This window comes from Chelon labrosus, assembly GCF_963514085.1.
Source record: "Chelon labrosus genome assembly, chromosome: 24".
NCBI lineage: Eukaryota > Metazoa > Chordata > Actinopteri > Mugiliformes > Mugilidae > Chelon > Chelon labrosus.
In genome coordinates this window covers 9,579,132-9,591,435 of record NC_140357.1, presented here as the reverse complement: position 1 = coordinate 9,591,435, position 12,304 = coordinate 9,579,132, and the positions used below count along the sequence as shown (strand labels likewise).

Below are 12,304 nucleotides of genomic sequence, written 5' to 3'. Positions count from 1 at the left end.
CCCTACTTCCACTAACTGCTGCTGCATTCAGGTTTCGAGTGTGCGAGTGTTGCATCTGCGAGGGGGGAAACGGGCGCCCCTCCACAGATGTTGGGCTCAGTTAGAGACACATCACAGAGCTCAACAGAAAGAAGGAGAAGAAGTTGCATCCTTTGCACATCGCCCACCTACACAGTTCTCTACCTGAAACAGATATTTCCACTGCTTTACGCTTGAACCCTCGGTACCTCCAGAGTTTCACTGAAGGGTGAAAAGCAGCGCAGGTGTAGCTCCGTGCTTTCTTTCACGGCTGTGGATTCTCACACCCTTGTAACTCCTGATACATTTCTCTCACAGCTGACTGCCTTGAGCAGAAGAATCTTTGCTTTATCTTTAAAAATATATATATAAATAAAGAAAGCAAAAGGCAACTGATAAATGAGAGTAAAGTGCAGCTGGAAAATGTAGAAATAGATCTGTTTAAACTGTGTTACACAAAGTCGTTCCCATGCCTTATCTCAGATGATAGAAGTAAACATTATACTTTGGTTGTTTATGTGAGTTCAGCCAAGTTTCCACAGCACCATCTAGTGGTAGATGGAAGAAATGCAGGAGGAAAAACCTTCAATGAAGACGAGGATAATTGGAAAAATGAGCACTATTAAAAAATAATAAATATATTTAAAGTTTCGAAGGAAAGATTTATCTGATTACTTGAAAGAAATTATATTCTTAAAGAATATATCTATTTGCACTGTTCTCGGAGTTGTCGCGCGTTTAAACGTCGCCGTTACTGCGAAGGGAAAAGTTTAAATTACGAGGAGCACTTAAAAGCGTCTTAAAGCGAACGGGCGGGGCCTCACCTCCCGCTCTGCACCCCGATTGGTCCGCCGCGCCGTCAATCATCGCCACTTCCGACAACTCCTGGCTCGGATATGATGTAGCAGCAGCAACCAGTCGAAGCGGAAGTTGCAGCAAAGTAGCTTTACGGCCAGTGTCAGGCACACCTTATAAAGATTTGAAACTTGTGAGAGTTTTGGCAGCAGTTTTATTTCCCCTTAAATGGCTTATCCAGGATACGGCGGGGTGAGTAAATTCCACGCGACCGTCGCCAGCGGCGTCAAACTAGCTGCACCCGCTAGCACAGGATGCTAACATTGGGAGCGCTTGTTTCGTTTATGTCGGGTAATTTTGACACAGCAGCTGATGCAGATATCCCTATCTTACCACAAAAAAAGTTGTTATTTTTAAGTTATTTAACTATAATAGGCTATTTCGGCTATGTTTTTACCTTGTGTTGTCATCCAGGAGTGATTAGAAATGGACTTTTAACTCTGGACAAATGTCTTCCGGGATGCAACATGTTTAACATTAACCGAACCAGGCTCTGTTAGACCACCAGCTGTGTACATGAGAAAATAATTCAGTTTTTCTTACTTTTAAAGGTGTTTTAGTGCAAATTGTAGCATCAAATCTGAATAAAAACCCTATAAAAGCTCTGTCTGTATAGTTGTAGGTGTCTTTGCACTTATCCTGATTGGACATAACTTATAATAGAGTTTCGTGCATGAGTGCATAAGTTTATAAACTTGGAATAAACAACATTTAAGTGACTTTTAAGCCTGATTTCTGCAGGGAGACTTCACTATTAGGAAGGACTTCCTGAATGAGCCAGTAGAAACTCTCCCCAGGTCACATTTTCTTCATGTCAACCTGCATAACTAACACACCTTGTCACTGTCTGTATGCAGCGCTCTTACACGTCATTGTGTTGAAGTATGTGCAAAGAAATCTCATGTAAGATCAGTCTTACCTGGCCTCATTTAAACGCCGTTTCCTTCTTCAGTACGGCGGCCCGATGCCAGGCATGCCAGCGCAGGGGATGCCGCACCAAGGAATGCCGGGAGGGCCCATGGGGGGGCCCATGGGGGGACACATGGGAGGCCCCATGCCCGGGCAGATGGGTGGACCGATGGGAGGCGCTCCGCCCCAGGGAGGGTATGCCCCCTACGGAGGAGGAGGCTACCCGGGCGCGTTCGGCGCCCAGCAGCCGGCCGCTAACGATCCGATGTGGGGCTACTTCACAGCCATCGCAGGCCAGGCAAGCGTCGATGCGCTCTGACTGTGGACTGATCTATAAATAACGTGTGGCTTTTCACCGCAGGCTTCCCTTTCGCTTTCACATTCTCAGGCCTGGACAGGAACGAGATGAGCGCTCTGTGCAGTGAAATGGTCGCAGGGCCGTGTCTTAACTTGACCCCGGTCTGAATCATTTGTGTGCAAAGTGACTAATTCCCTGGAGCGTTCCACCTGATAAGCTTATCTCGTTCTTTCTCAATGTAGCTACTTCCTGTTGGCCAATCTAACTGTATGTTAAATTTGTAAATCCTGTCCTATAGGAAGCTGTGCAAACTGACAACCCGAATTATTAGAGCCTCTTTGTCCATAGTTCCAGCTCTTTCGTTAGGGAAATAGATTATTTTCACTTCACACATCCCTCACAATGTCTGTTATTGTTTGAGAGTAACGCATGACCGAGTGTCACTTCCTTCCCCGCTCTGTGCAGGACGGCGAGGTGGACGCAGAGGAGCTCCAGAGGTGCCTGACTCAGTCCGGCTTCACCGGCAGCTACTCCCGTAAGTCCGCCGCCCTTCCTCTTTCACGGTGAAGGACGACCGACGCCTGAACCGTGTCCCCTCTGCGAGCTGTTTCGAGGTGCTCTGTTCAGCGAGGCATTTGTGTTTTTTTGAGAAGCTGCAGGAGGCAGAAATCTGGAAAAGCACAGCTCTAAACGTCGCTGTCCTAACCCCCCCCCCCTCCCACCAGACATGCATGGGCATATACATATGTTCACACATGCCACTTTATAGACACAGTTCTGTTGAATTACAGGCTTGTAAAGACTTGTGAGATGATATTTGCAGCGTTTGACTCGCAGCGGTATCAGCAGCCTTCCTTTTCGTAGCAGAGCCAAAACCACAACCCGATGATAAAGTTTTCTAATGAAATTAGCGCTAACTGAACGCACGCGCCGCCCATCCAGCCACTTCCCCTCGAAGGAAGCTGGTTGTTGCCGGTGAGCCGGGTTCGGTGCGCGATGCAGGCTTGTGGGTTCGTTGTGGGAAGCGAATCTTTTCCTGTGGCTTAGAGGAGAACCAGCAAGACGCTGCAGCCACAGAGAAAAAAAAACAAGAAATTAAAATTATAAATCGTCGTAGCTGTCAGTCCGTTCGCCTCCAGCTTCTTCTCTAGAGCAAATATTTAGCTGACGTACCTATAGAGACCTGACCGGTTGGGATACATGTTTCTGCCTCGGGGTGTTTGTGACCGCCGTGCCGCACGTTTATCTCGTCTTTCCAGTGGAAAATGAAAAACCGGCCGCTTTGACCTAACTATGCAACGTTTGCTGTCTTCACAGCTTTCAGCCTGGAGACGTGCAGGATCATGATCGCGATGCTCGACGTATCCTTCCACGGTTAAAACCTGCTGCGTGTTTCTGATCTGTGTTTCTACTTCCACCTGCCTGCCTGCCTCCACAGCTCCACAGGTGTATTTAAACTTAACCAGATTGACATCAGAGGGACCACACGGGCAAGATGGGCTTCAACGAGTTCAAGGAGCTGTTCACGGCTTTGAACGGCTGGAAGCAGAACTTCATGATGTTCGACCAGGACCGGAGTGGGACGGTGGAGCCTCACGAGATGTCTCAGGCGATCAACGCCATGGGTGAGGGGCCTAACTACTACCCTTAATTAGACTTAGCAGCAGTCAGAGAGGCGTGAACGTGCGCTGATTGGAAGGGACCAGCCTGACTCGTCTTCCTTTTTATTATAGCAGCGCTGTCACTCCCCATTCTTCTTAATATCGACTTAAATGAGTGTAATATTTCATTATTTTGCCACCTCCTTGTTTCTGTCCCTCCTGGAGGTATAAAGGATCTATTCTGTTCACTAGGTAGCTATCCTCTCCTCCTAATAACCTTCTTATCAAAGGCTTACACCGCCCCTCTCAGTCTGATTGAAAATTCCTTCCGATCGGCCGCTCCGTTCTGATTGAGGTGGCCGCACGAGGCGTGTTTAATGTCTGAAGGACACTGCTCGTGTTCTGGTTTAACCTGGTTTGTTCTCCTGCGCCAGGCTACCGCGTCAGCCCCCAGGCCCTGAACGCCATCCTCAAGCGCTACAACAAAGGCGGCCGGATCTTCTTCGACGACTACGTGGCGTGCTGCGTCAAGCTGCGAGCTCTCACAGGTGGGGGGGAAATTGCTTTTGGTTTCGTTCCGCCCCGGCCGCAGAGGCGTTGTTGTGAAATGAGATTTTTTTTTTTTATTGAAATCGTGACCCTTCTGTTTGCTCTTCCCGGTGCAGACCACTTCAGGCGGAGAGACACCATGCAGCAGGGATCTGTCAACTTTCAGTATGATGATGTAAGTCTCATGTAGTCCTGAATCAAAGAGTGTTAGCTCAGACTGCCATTAGCTGCTGCAGCTTTCCATGCGTTTCCTCAGAGGAGGTTTGATGTTGTTCCATGGAACACGAACAAAGCTTCCACTTTTTTGATCGTCCGTTTTATTAAAAGGCAGAACTGCTTCGACAAAGAGGCAATTAGCACAGAGCCGACTCTGAGTCAACGTCCAGGAAGTGTTTAATAGTCTCCATTAGCTTGGATGGTGGTTTTATCTTTCTGCTAATGCACTTGCAAGTCCGGACAGTTTAAGTTTTACAGCAGGGACTGTTTAAAGCCGACACATTTCACTGAGGCTGTCAAAACGTTTAAGCCTAACTTCTTTCAAGTGTAGCTAGCTTCCCCTCTTTTCTGATGTCTGCCGATCGGAGGGTCGTCTCATCGGAGCTCAGACAACCTCACGGGCAGCTTTAGTTTCTGCTTCCTCGCGATAATGACCAGCAGGTTGTTCAACTCTGCAGCGGCAGCACGCTTTAGACCCGAGCTCCATCTCATTTCTCTCTCTCTCTCTCTCTCACAGTTCATCCTTTGCACAATGGCCGTCTAAGAGCCCCCGTCTGATCCAGAATCGGCCACCGACCGGAACGCGACGACCTCGTGGCGTGGGACAGGGCCTCGCCTGAAGCCAAAACAAGAGGCCAGTATATTAGCGACCATCCACGAGCTGCAACGAGAAAGTACCCAATGCTTAGAAACGCTTATGCTTTAGTCTTGTATATCACACAGGGGGGGGTGTGCCGACGACGTATCACACACACACAACGATGTACTACCACATTAAAAGAGGCCGTAGTAGGATTTGTGAGTGTTGCAGACGACATATCATGTAATCAGTGTCTACACCGAGGCTTTACATACATAAATAAATAAATAAGGGAGCGTGCACAGTGAACCGATACTCTAAAGACGCCTGTGAGACACCTGTAGTGCCATTATAACCTCGAATGTATTAATATATAACATGAGAATTACTTTACACTGAACTTTAGACAGTAGTGAACTTTATTACAGGTGGAGCCTTCGCTCATGTGCATCGTATTTTCTTTTTTTAATGATGCTCTCTTGTGTTTTCTAGAACACCTAACTAACAGGCCTTTACCTTGATGTTAAATACAGCTGCAGTTTGTTCATGTGCTTGATATTTTCCTACAAACCGCCATGTTTTTTTGTTTCCCGTCCACACATGTCCCAAAAATCATGTTTTGTTACAATAAACTCTTTTTAATCGGCGTTTTCTCTTTCTCTTTTTATTATTATTCGCTCACACAACTTGCGCACTTGGTCTCCGGTCTATTTACACAATATATTTTTTATTTCTTTAAATATAGTTTAAGAACAGAAACATTCAAATTAGCTGTTAAGTGTTGCATTGTATAAAATACAGTGGCAAACATTTAAAAAAATGCATAAAAACAATCGTGGACAGCACTAGATTTTTAAAAAGTGACATTTAGATCCAGCAAGGTTATTATTTTTTTTTTTTCTAATCTCTGTGCAAAAGTTTGCAAATCCCATGAAAGTTCAGAAGACGACTCTTCGGGCGCCGGGAACGCGTCGAGTTAGCAACTTTTGTTCTACATCTGTGCTGAGAAAGGAGAAAGAAAGAAAGAAAGAAAGCTTATCAAGGGGTAGGGCGTCGTTCTGTCTCGTCATTCCCCTCACGTCTTCTTTGATCAGTCCTGTTGGGAGTCCTGGGATCGAATGATCTGCTTTAGAGGACGGGGTTGTGTTTTTTTTTTTTTTTTTAAATCAGTAACCCCACGGGGAAAAGTCAAAGTAGAAACTCTGCAGAAATGATACGAAAACAAAAATATATATATCTATGTGCAATATCAAATCAAGACAAACGGTTCAAACGGCGTACAATCGATGCAACAGCCAGCCTCGCGTTGCCCGTGTCTGCACCTGCTTGCTACATTGAGAGGCTCATCATCATCATAGTAATAATAATAATAATAAACCCAAGTCCACAGCATCACAACAGCAGGTACATAGAAAAATAATGGCAAATCAAATACTTTTTTAAATGTTTTTTTTTTTTTTAGAAAAATAGGCCCAACCGTCCTCTCTCTGTGGATACACGGCAGATTGAGACCTTTTTTTTGTTTTATAATCCAAGCGCGGGCCTCCATGCAATACACGGGCTCGTGTCGGGAGTTTACGTCTTCGTCGGAGGAGGACTAAAAGTAAGCGCTAATTCGCTCATGCCTGTTGCGTACGTTTACACATGTGGGAGATTTTTTAAGGAAGATAATGGAAGACCTAAAGCGTGCGACAGGACAAAACTAAAGAGCAGCTTGTTGCTTTGCGTCCAGCAGTCTGACGCTGTAATGTTAGCCAGAAGGAGGAGGAGGAGGAGGAGGATGGCGCTTCAGCTGCTCTTTTTCTGTGACTAACAGGATTGCCAGGAGGAATGCACTTCATAGTGAAATAAATAATAGATTCACGTGTCTCAAGAGAACACGAGCGGACTAGATATAAGATCCGTGGATCACATGTCGATAACCAGACAGAGGTCACATGTTGAACTCAAGCTGTGACCTTCAGGGCTGAAAAATGGAAGCAGTTCACCAACTCACCACTAGGGGCTGGCCCCAACAGTGAGTCAAGTACCATAATGAGCTTTAATTGTTTATTATATATGAGTGCTTAAAAATGAGGCCTTTAAATAACAGGTGGGGGTCCCTACAGGGGGTTAGCTGTGTGATTAGATGCCGATCAGCCACAACATTAAAACCACTGGCAGGAAAAAAACATTGGGAAACTTTTGGACCTGGCATTCATTCGTGTGGATGTTACTTAGACATGTAGCACCCACCGAGACCAGACCAGGCACCCCCCACCCCATAGCAATGACACTCCTTGATGATGGCAGCCATTGTGGACAACTGAAAAACCATGAAGAACAGCACAAGGTGTTGACCTGGCCTCCAAATTCACTGGATCCCAAACTGATCAAGCATCTGTGGGATGATCCCCCTCCGATTAAAGCAGGGGTGTCAAACTCATTGTAGTTCAGGGGCCACATACAGCCCAGTTTGATCTCAAGTGGGCCAGACTGGTAAGATAACAGCATAATAACCTATAAGTCATTGTTTTAGTGCAAAAAAGAACAAATAAATGAGGAGAATGTTTACATTTGGTGAACTATCCTTGAAAAAATTGCAGTCTGTGTGATTTTTGCACTTTGCAAATTCATGCTGAGGGCCAGATTAGACCCTCTGGCGGGCCGTTTTTTTGCCCGCGGGCCGTATGTTTGACACCTGTGCCTTAAAGGCTCCCTCCGCTAACAGGACACCCTCAGAAGGCTCTGATGAGTCACCACAAGGGGGACCTGCACAATATTAGGAAGGTGGTCATAATGTTGTGCCTGATCGGTGCATTTCTAACTCTTCAGATCAGTCGTCACAGAAAAAGAACAGCTTTGACATTAACGTCCCTCCGAGCTTAATATGATGCAGGTGGTTACATGGTTAATGTCTCATGTTTTCAGATATACTACTTTTATTTTTATTTTTTTTTTATTTTATTTTTTTACAGTTGTGACTTTAATCTGTGCAAGCAAATCCTAACCACAACATAGCTGCTGCTCGTCCTCTCCGTTCGGGTCGTATAAAATGACTTCCAGAGAGAGTGTCCGGCTCCAGAAATGAATCTAGATCCAGTGTGTGTGTGTTTCTGTGCTGGTCCATCGTTATTGCTCTCAAAGACGTCGTTGTGCTATGGGGATGTCCTCGCAGCCTCCGCGTCCCAGAAGCTGTTCATCATCATCATCATCATCATCATCATCTGCCGTGGCAATGTGGTGTATACGGTAGGCACGCTAAAAACATACAGACGGATTCCTGCGTCGTTTATTTTTTATTTTTCGGAGCTGCTGATAAAAGCTGCGGGGTGGCGGTGGCGAATGCCTCGGAGAGAGTTTCAAGTAGCTTTGTTCCCTGTGGAGGACGGAAGAGTTGTAGAAAATGAGACTCGATAGCTACAGGAGACCGTGAGCATGCCGAGGTCACACCTGACCGCCCCGACGAGTTACTGCAGTGTGTGTGTGAGGAACATGCGACGGGCAGGGGAGGGAGAACGTGAGAACCGAAATATCATGCATATCTTCTAGAAAAAGCACATCAGGTGCCTCGTGTTGCTGGCAGTGTTCTATTTGGAGTATGTACACAGTGGATGATGACTTTACATATTAATATAGTGTATAAATACCTCTGTATAAATGGAGTTTATACATCTAAATCAGAGCGCAGGGAGGGGGCGGGGCTGGGGGATGTTCTCAAAAGGAATGGAAGAAAGTCTACAGTTTTTAATCCTTTGCATATTCAGTCTTTCTTAAACCCTGAGTCAAGCTTGAGAGAAGACCTTCAGTCATCGTCAAAGGTTGTGGGGGTAGTAAGGGCGGGGCTAATTTCCTGGAAGCCCCGGGTCAGACACCGGCCTGTGGAGTCCCAACGTTCCTGAGCTGCCGGGGACGTCGGGCAGGGAGGCTTGCCGGCCGGACGGGAACCTCTGCGGCTGGCGGGGGCGGTGCTGCAGCTCCGCCGCCGCCTCCGAGTCCACGCCGTTCAAGTTCCCATCCGGAAGAGGCTCTGTGCAGAGGAGGGCCGGGGAGGTTTCTTTGGATTTGTTTGGGGCAGTCTCTGAGCCGGGACTCTGAGGAAGAAGACACAGCACACAAGGGGGCGTTAAGAGAACTTGCAGCCGGTCCAGAGATGTCAAAGCGTCAGAAGGCGTACCTGAGGCTGAGGCAGGCCGGGGCCGAGGCCGAGATCCGACGCCGGCTGGACCCTGATCGCCGGCCTCTGGTACTCGGGGCAGGAGGTGACGGTGCTGTAGGCGGGCGGCCCGGCCGTCGTCTGCCTCTGCAGGAGCTGCAGGATGGCCTGGATGTCTGCCGTCATCTGGGACTCCAGTCTGACGGACGGACGAGATCACAAAATATAAAAACGGAACAATAAAAACACGACGCTCTGCTGTAGAGCAAAGCCAAAGTGAAAAATGAGTCTGGAGAGGTAATTGTTTAGACCCTGAGTGTCTCTAATCAATACTGATTTCCATACTGACGACAACAGCTGATGAGATCCGCACACACATCAGTCAGATATTTAAATGAGGCCTGGATGACACGAGCAACGAGTCAGCTCTAAGGCCTAAATGAAGATGATCATCACCAGAGATCATTATTATAGCTTTGTATTTCTTTACATCCGTGCTCCATTTCTTCTGCAGCAGATCTTTATCATTTCATCTTATCACCACCAAGAAAGGGTCGGGCCCCGACTCTGAGCCGAGCAATCAGCGTTACGACTCGAGTCATTTTCTCAACGGATTAATGGATTTCGAGTGCGTGAATGATGGATTCAGCCTGAAACACAACCTCGTCTAATGACACAGTCAGAGGTGAAACACTAGGGGGAGACTCGAAGCTTACAACTGCGTGCGGCGCGGTCTATAGAGTAAGTGAAGAAAGATTAAGAATGCCAAACCAGCGAAGCTAATTTGAACGGCTTGATTCTCTACTGAATGAAGTGACGATTGTCTCAAAAGCTGCTTCGTGGACAGAAACGAAGGCCTGGACATCCACAGACTAAGAATGTTTTGCAGTCGGTCGCTTCCTGGAGCATCTGAGTTGGCCAAAACACCTTTCCCTCTCTGTTTCAGTCCCTCCAGTGTAAATAAAAAGCACAGAAGCAGCAAGCAGAGCACGCAGAGACCATTTTGTCACTTTGCCAGCTGCCTGTTTTCTCTCTCCAGAGGGCAATAAGTGCACATAAACACTCTGGCTCAGGCCTGTTTGTGTAAAACGAGGCTCGGCGGCAGCTCAGATTCAGAGATTCGCCTCCACATCTCTACAGATTGCCGAGCCGAATCCTGAGTATCCGTGCATGTTCATTTAAATAAATACGTCAAATATGCAACTTCTAACTAACCGGACCTCGTGTCTGCATCTCGTGACTGAGTGCTATAAATAGGCTGACTGTCTGCCTCCCCCTCATCTGTATTGGTGCACCAGCAGAGGATCACTCTCTGCATTAATGTGGCTGCAGCGGGTGGCTCTGCAAGTTTTCAGCCAATTACGGGCAGAATTAGGGGATTAGAAAGAAAGGAGCACTCAGCTGGATCGTGGCAAACAGACAGTTTTTGGTTCGGCATCACCCATCATGACCCCTCGCGCGCACCTGTTGAGGTGCTGCTGCAGCATGTCCAGCCGCTGCTCCACCTCTCCGTAGGTGAGGTCCGTGTCGCTGTCGTCCTCCGCCGCCGGCGTCTCCCGGCACGGGGCCGGCGCCTCTGCCTCTGCCTCTGCCGCGGCCTCGCCGGGACGCTGCTGCGCCCACTCGTCGGCGCGGAGCTCTGGAGGGAGAGACACGGGATAAATGATGTGTGTTATTAGAGCGGCGCCTCGGGGGGAGCGTTGTGCCTTCTCATCATTTAGCTTTAGCTAAGCTCTCACCAGCTTACCGCCACCTGAATCCCAACGTCTGACTGCGGTTGGGGAGCCATTGGGGTTTCTGTAAGGCATTTTCTATATGTAGCTCTCACTGGGACGTTTATAGGAATCGATATCACGCTGCTCTCTTCTCTTACGGCTGTGAGTTATGGCGTTTTTCTATCAAATCACCATGCTGACACTAGTTCCTCGTCTCTGAATTAACTCTGCACGTAAAATACAAGGGAGTAACAAAGGTCTTTTGGGATTGAAGGTGATAGTAGAGACAGGGAGTCATGCGAGGACAGGCTGCAGACACAAAACGCCGTGTTTACTCTACACCTGGCATCATTTCTCCCCGGACCTTCGTGTGGAAGCTGCTCAGTCAACCCTGATGCTGCTCTCACCGTCTGAAATCCTCGTCCGCAGCGTCACAGCGGGTACAGTAATGTCAACAAACCGAGTTCACCCGACGTTTCAAGCAAATCCCGTAGTCTGGTCTTGACCCGCGATCAAAATGGGGATGACTCCGGGCCGGGCGCTGCGTTTAATCCTCTTACATTTTATTACTGAGTGGGTTTTAGGTTTCACCGTAATCACACATAATCCGTGTTTGTATTTTTAATAGGTGTGACATTCCTCCTCTAGGGCTCCAGAGCCAATTACCGCTCCAGAGTAAAACTTTAGAGGACAAGCGTGCAGGTTTACAGGATTGCCGATTTATTCCAGTGTTAATTATTGCATAATTAGCCGTCTTGTGATACTTGGAAGCAAGAAAACAAATCAAAAGTGTCGTCACCTTTGTAGTTTTGGTCTCCAGCCTGTGCATCCGGAGCGCCGCTCAGTCCGAGGCCCAGGGCGTGGTCCCTAACCACCGGGTAGCCCAGCACACCGGCGCACAAGGGCCTCTGCTCCTCCTCCTCCTCCCTGCCGTCCTCCTCCTCCTCCTCGTCCTCCCCTTCCTCGGCGGACTCCCTCCGCTCCTCGGCGGCGCAGGCCTGCCGCCCCTGCTTGGCGTCGCAATAGGCGGCCGCCGGCTCTTTGCTGTGGGAGCCTGCGGGGAGAAACGGCAATCAGGAAATCCGCAGAGGGAACGCTGACTTCTCTGCTTAGACTTCCTCTGGGGATGACGGGGTTGCCTCATTATCTGTGACTACATATAGCTGGTGTTTTGCTTCAGGGTGGAAGTCAGGACAAACAATGTTAGAGGAGAATTTGCCAGCCCTTTCATGATGTGAAACACATCAAATCACGCAGCTGTGTCTTTGTGTTCAGGTCAAATATTGTATAAAGCTCATCCGACTGAAATCTGAATCTTCACACCGTGTGAGTGGCGACGTGACGCCGGCTGCCGGACCGTGAAATGGACCGTCTCCTCTGTCCTCGCTCGTGTTAAATCGGGAGACGCTGCATTCAGGCGGCCACGGT

At 48.1% G+C, this 12,304-nt stretch overlaps 2 protein-coding genes across 2 annotated transcripts in view; one reads left to right on the top strand and one right to left on the bottom strand.

The window, feature by feature from the left end:
• Window positions 1–897: 897 nt before the first annotated feature.
• Window positions 898–5,673, top strand: LOC311509076 (sorcin-like). Its single transcript, XM_084574124.1, has 8 exons — window positions 898–1,065; window positions 1,826–2,080; window positions 2,546–2,615; window positions 3,398–3,441; window positions 3,558–3,705; window positions 4,116–4,229; window positions 4,347–4,405; window positions 4,964–5,673. Exons 1-8 carry the CDS (start codon window positions 1,042–1,044, stop codon window positions 4,988–4,990), a joined length of 741 nt encoding a protein of 246 aa, XP_084430250.1. The 5' UTR covers window positions 898–1,041; the 3' UTR covers window positions 4,991–5,673.
• A 3,177-nt stretch (window positions 5,674–8,850) lies between these two features.
• LOC311509184 (voltage-gated inwardly rectifying potassium channel KCNH7-like) overlaps window positions 8,851–12,304 on the bottom strand; it is a gene marked incomplete at both ends in the record, with an annotated part of 44,918 nt that continues 41,464 nt past the window's right edge. Inside the window, 4 exons of the mRNA XM_084574264.1 lie at window positions 8,851–9,099; window positions 9,183–9,360; window positions 10,626–10,800; window positions 11,676–11,930. Of these exons, the coding sequence (XP_084430390.1) occupies window positions 8,851–9,099; window positions 9,183–9,360; window positions 10,626–10,800; window positions 11,676–11,930 (857 nt within the window). The remainder of the gene's footprint in view (window positions 9,100–9,182; window positions 9,361–10,625; window positions 10,801–11,675; window positions 11,931–12,304) is intronic.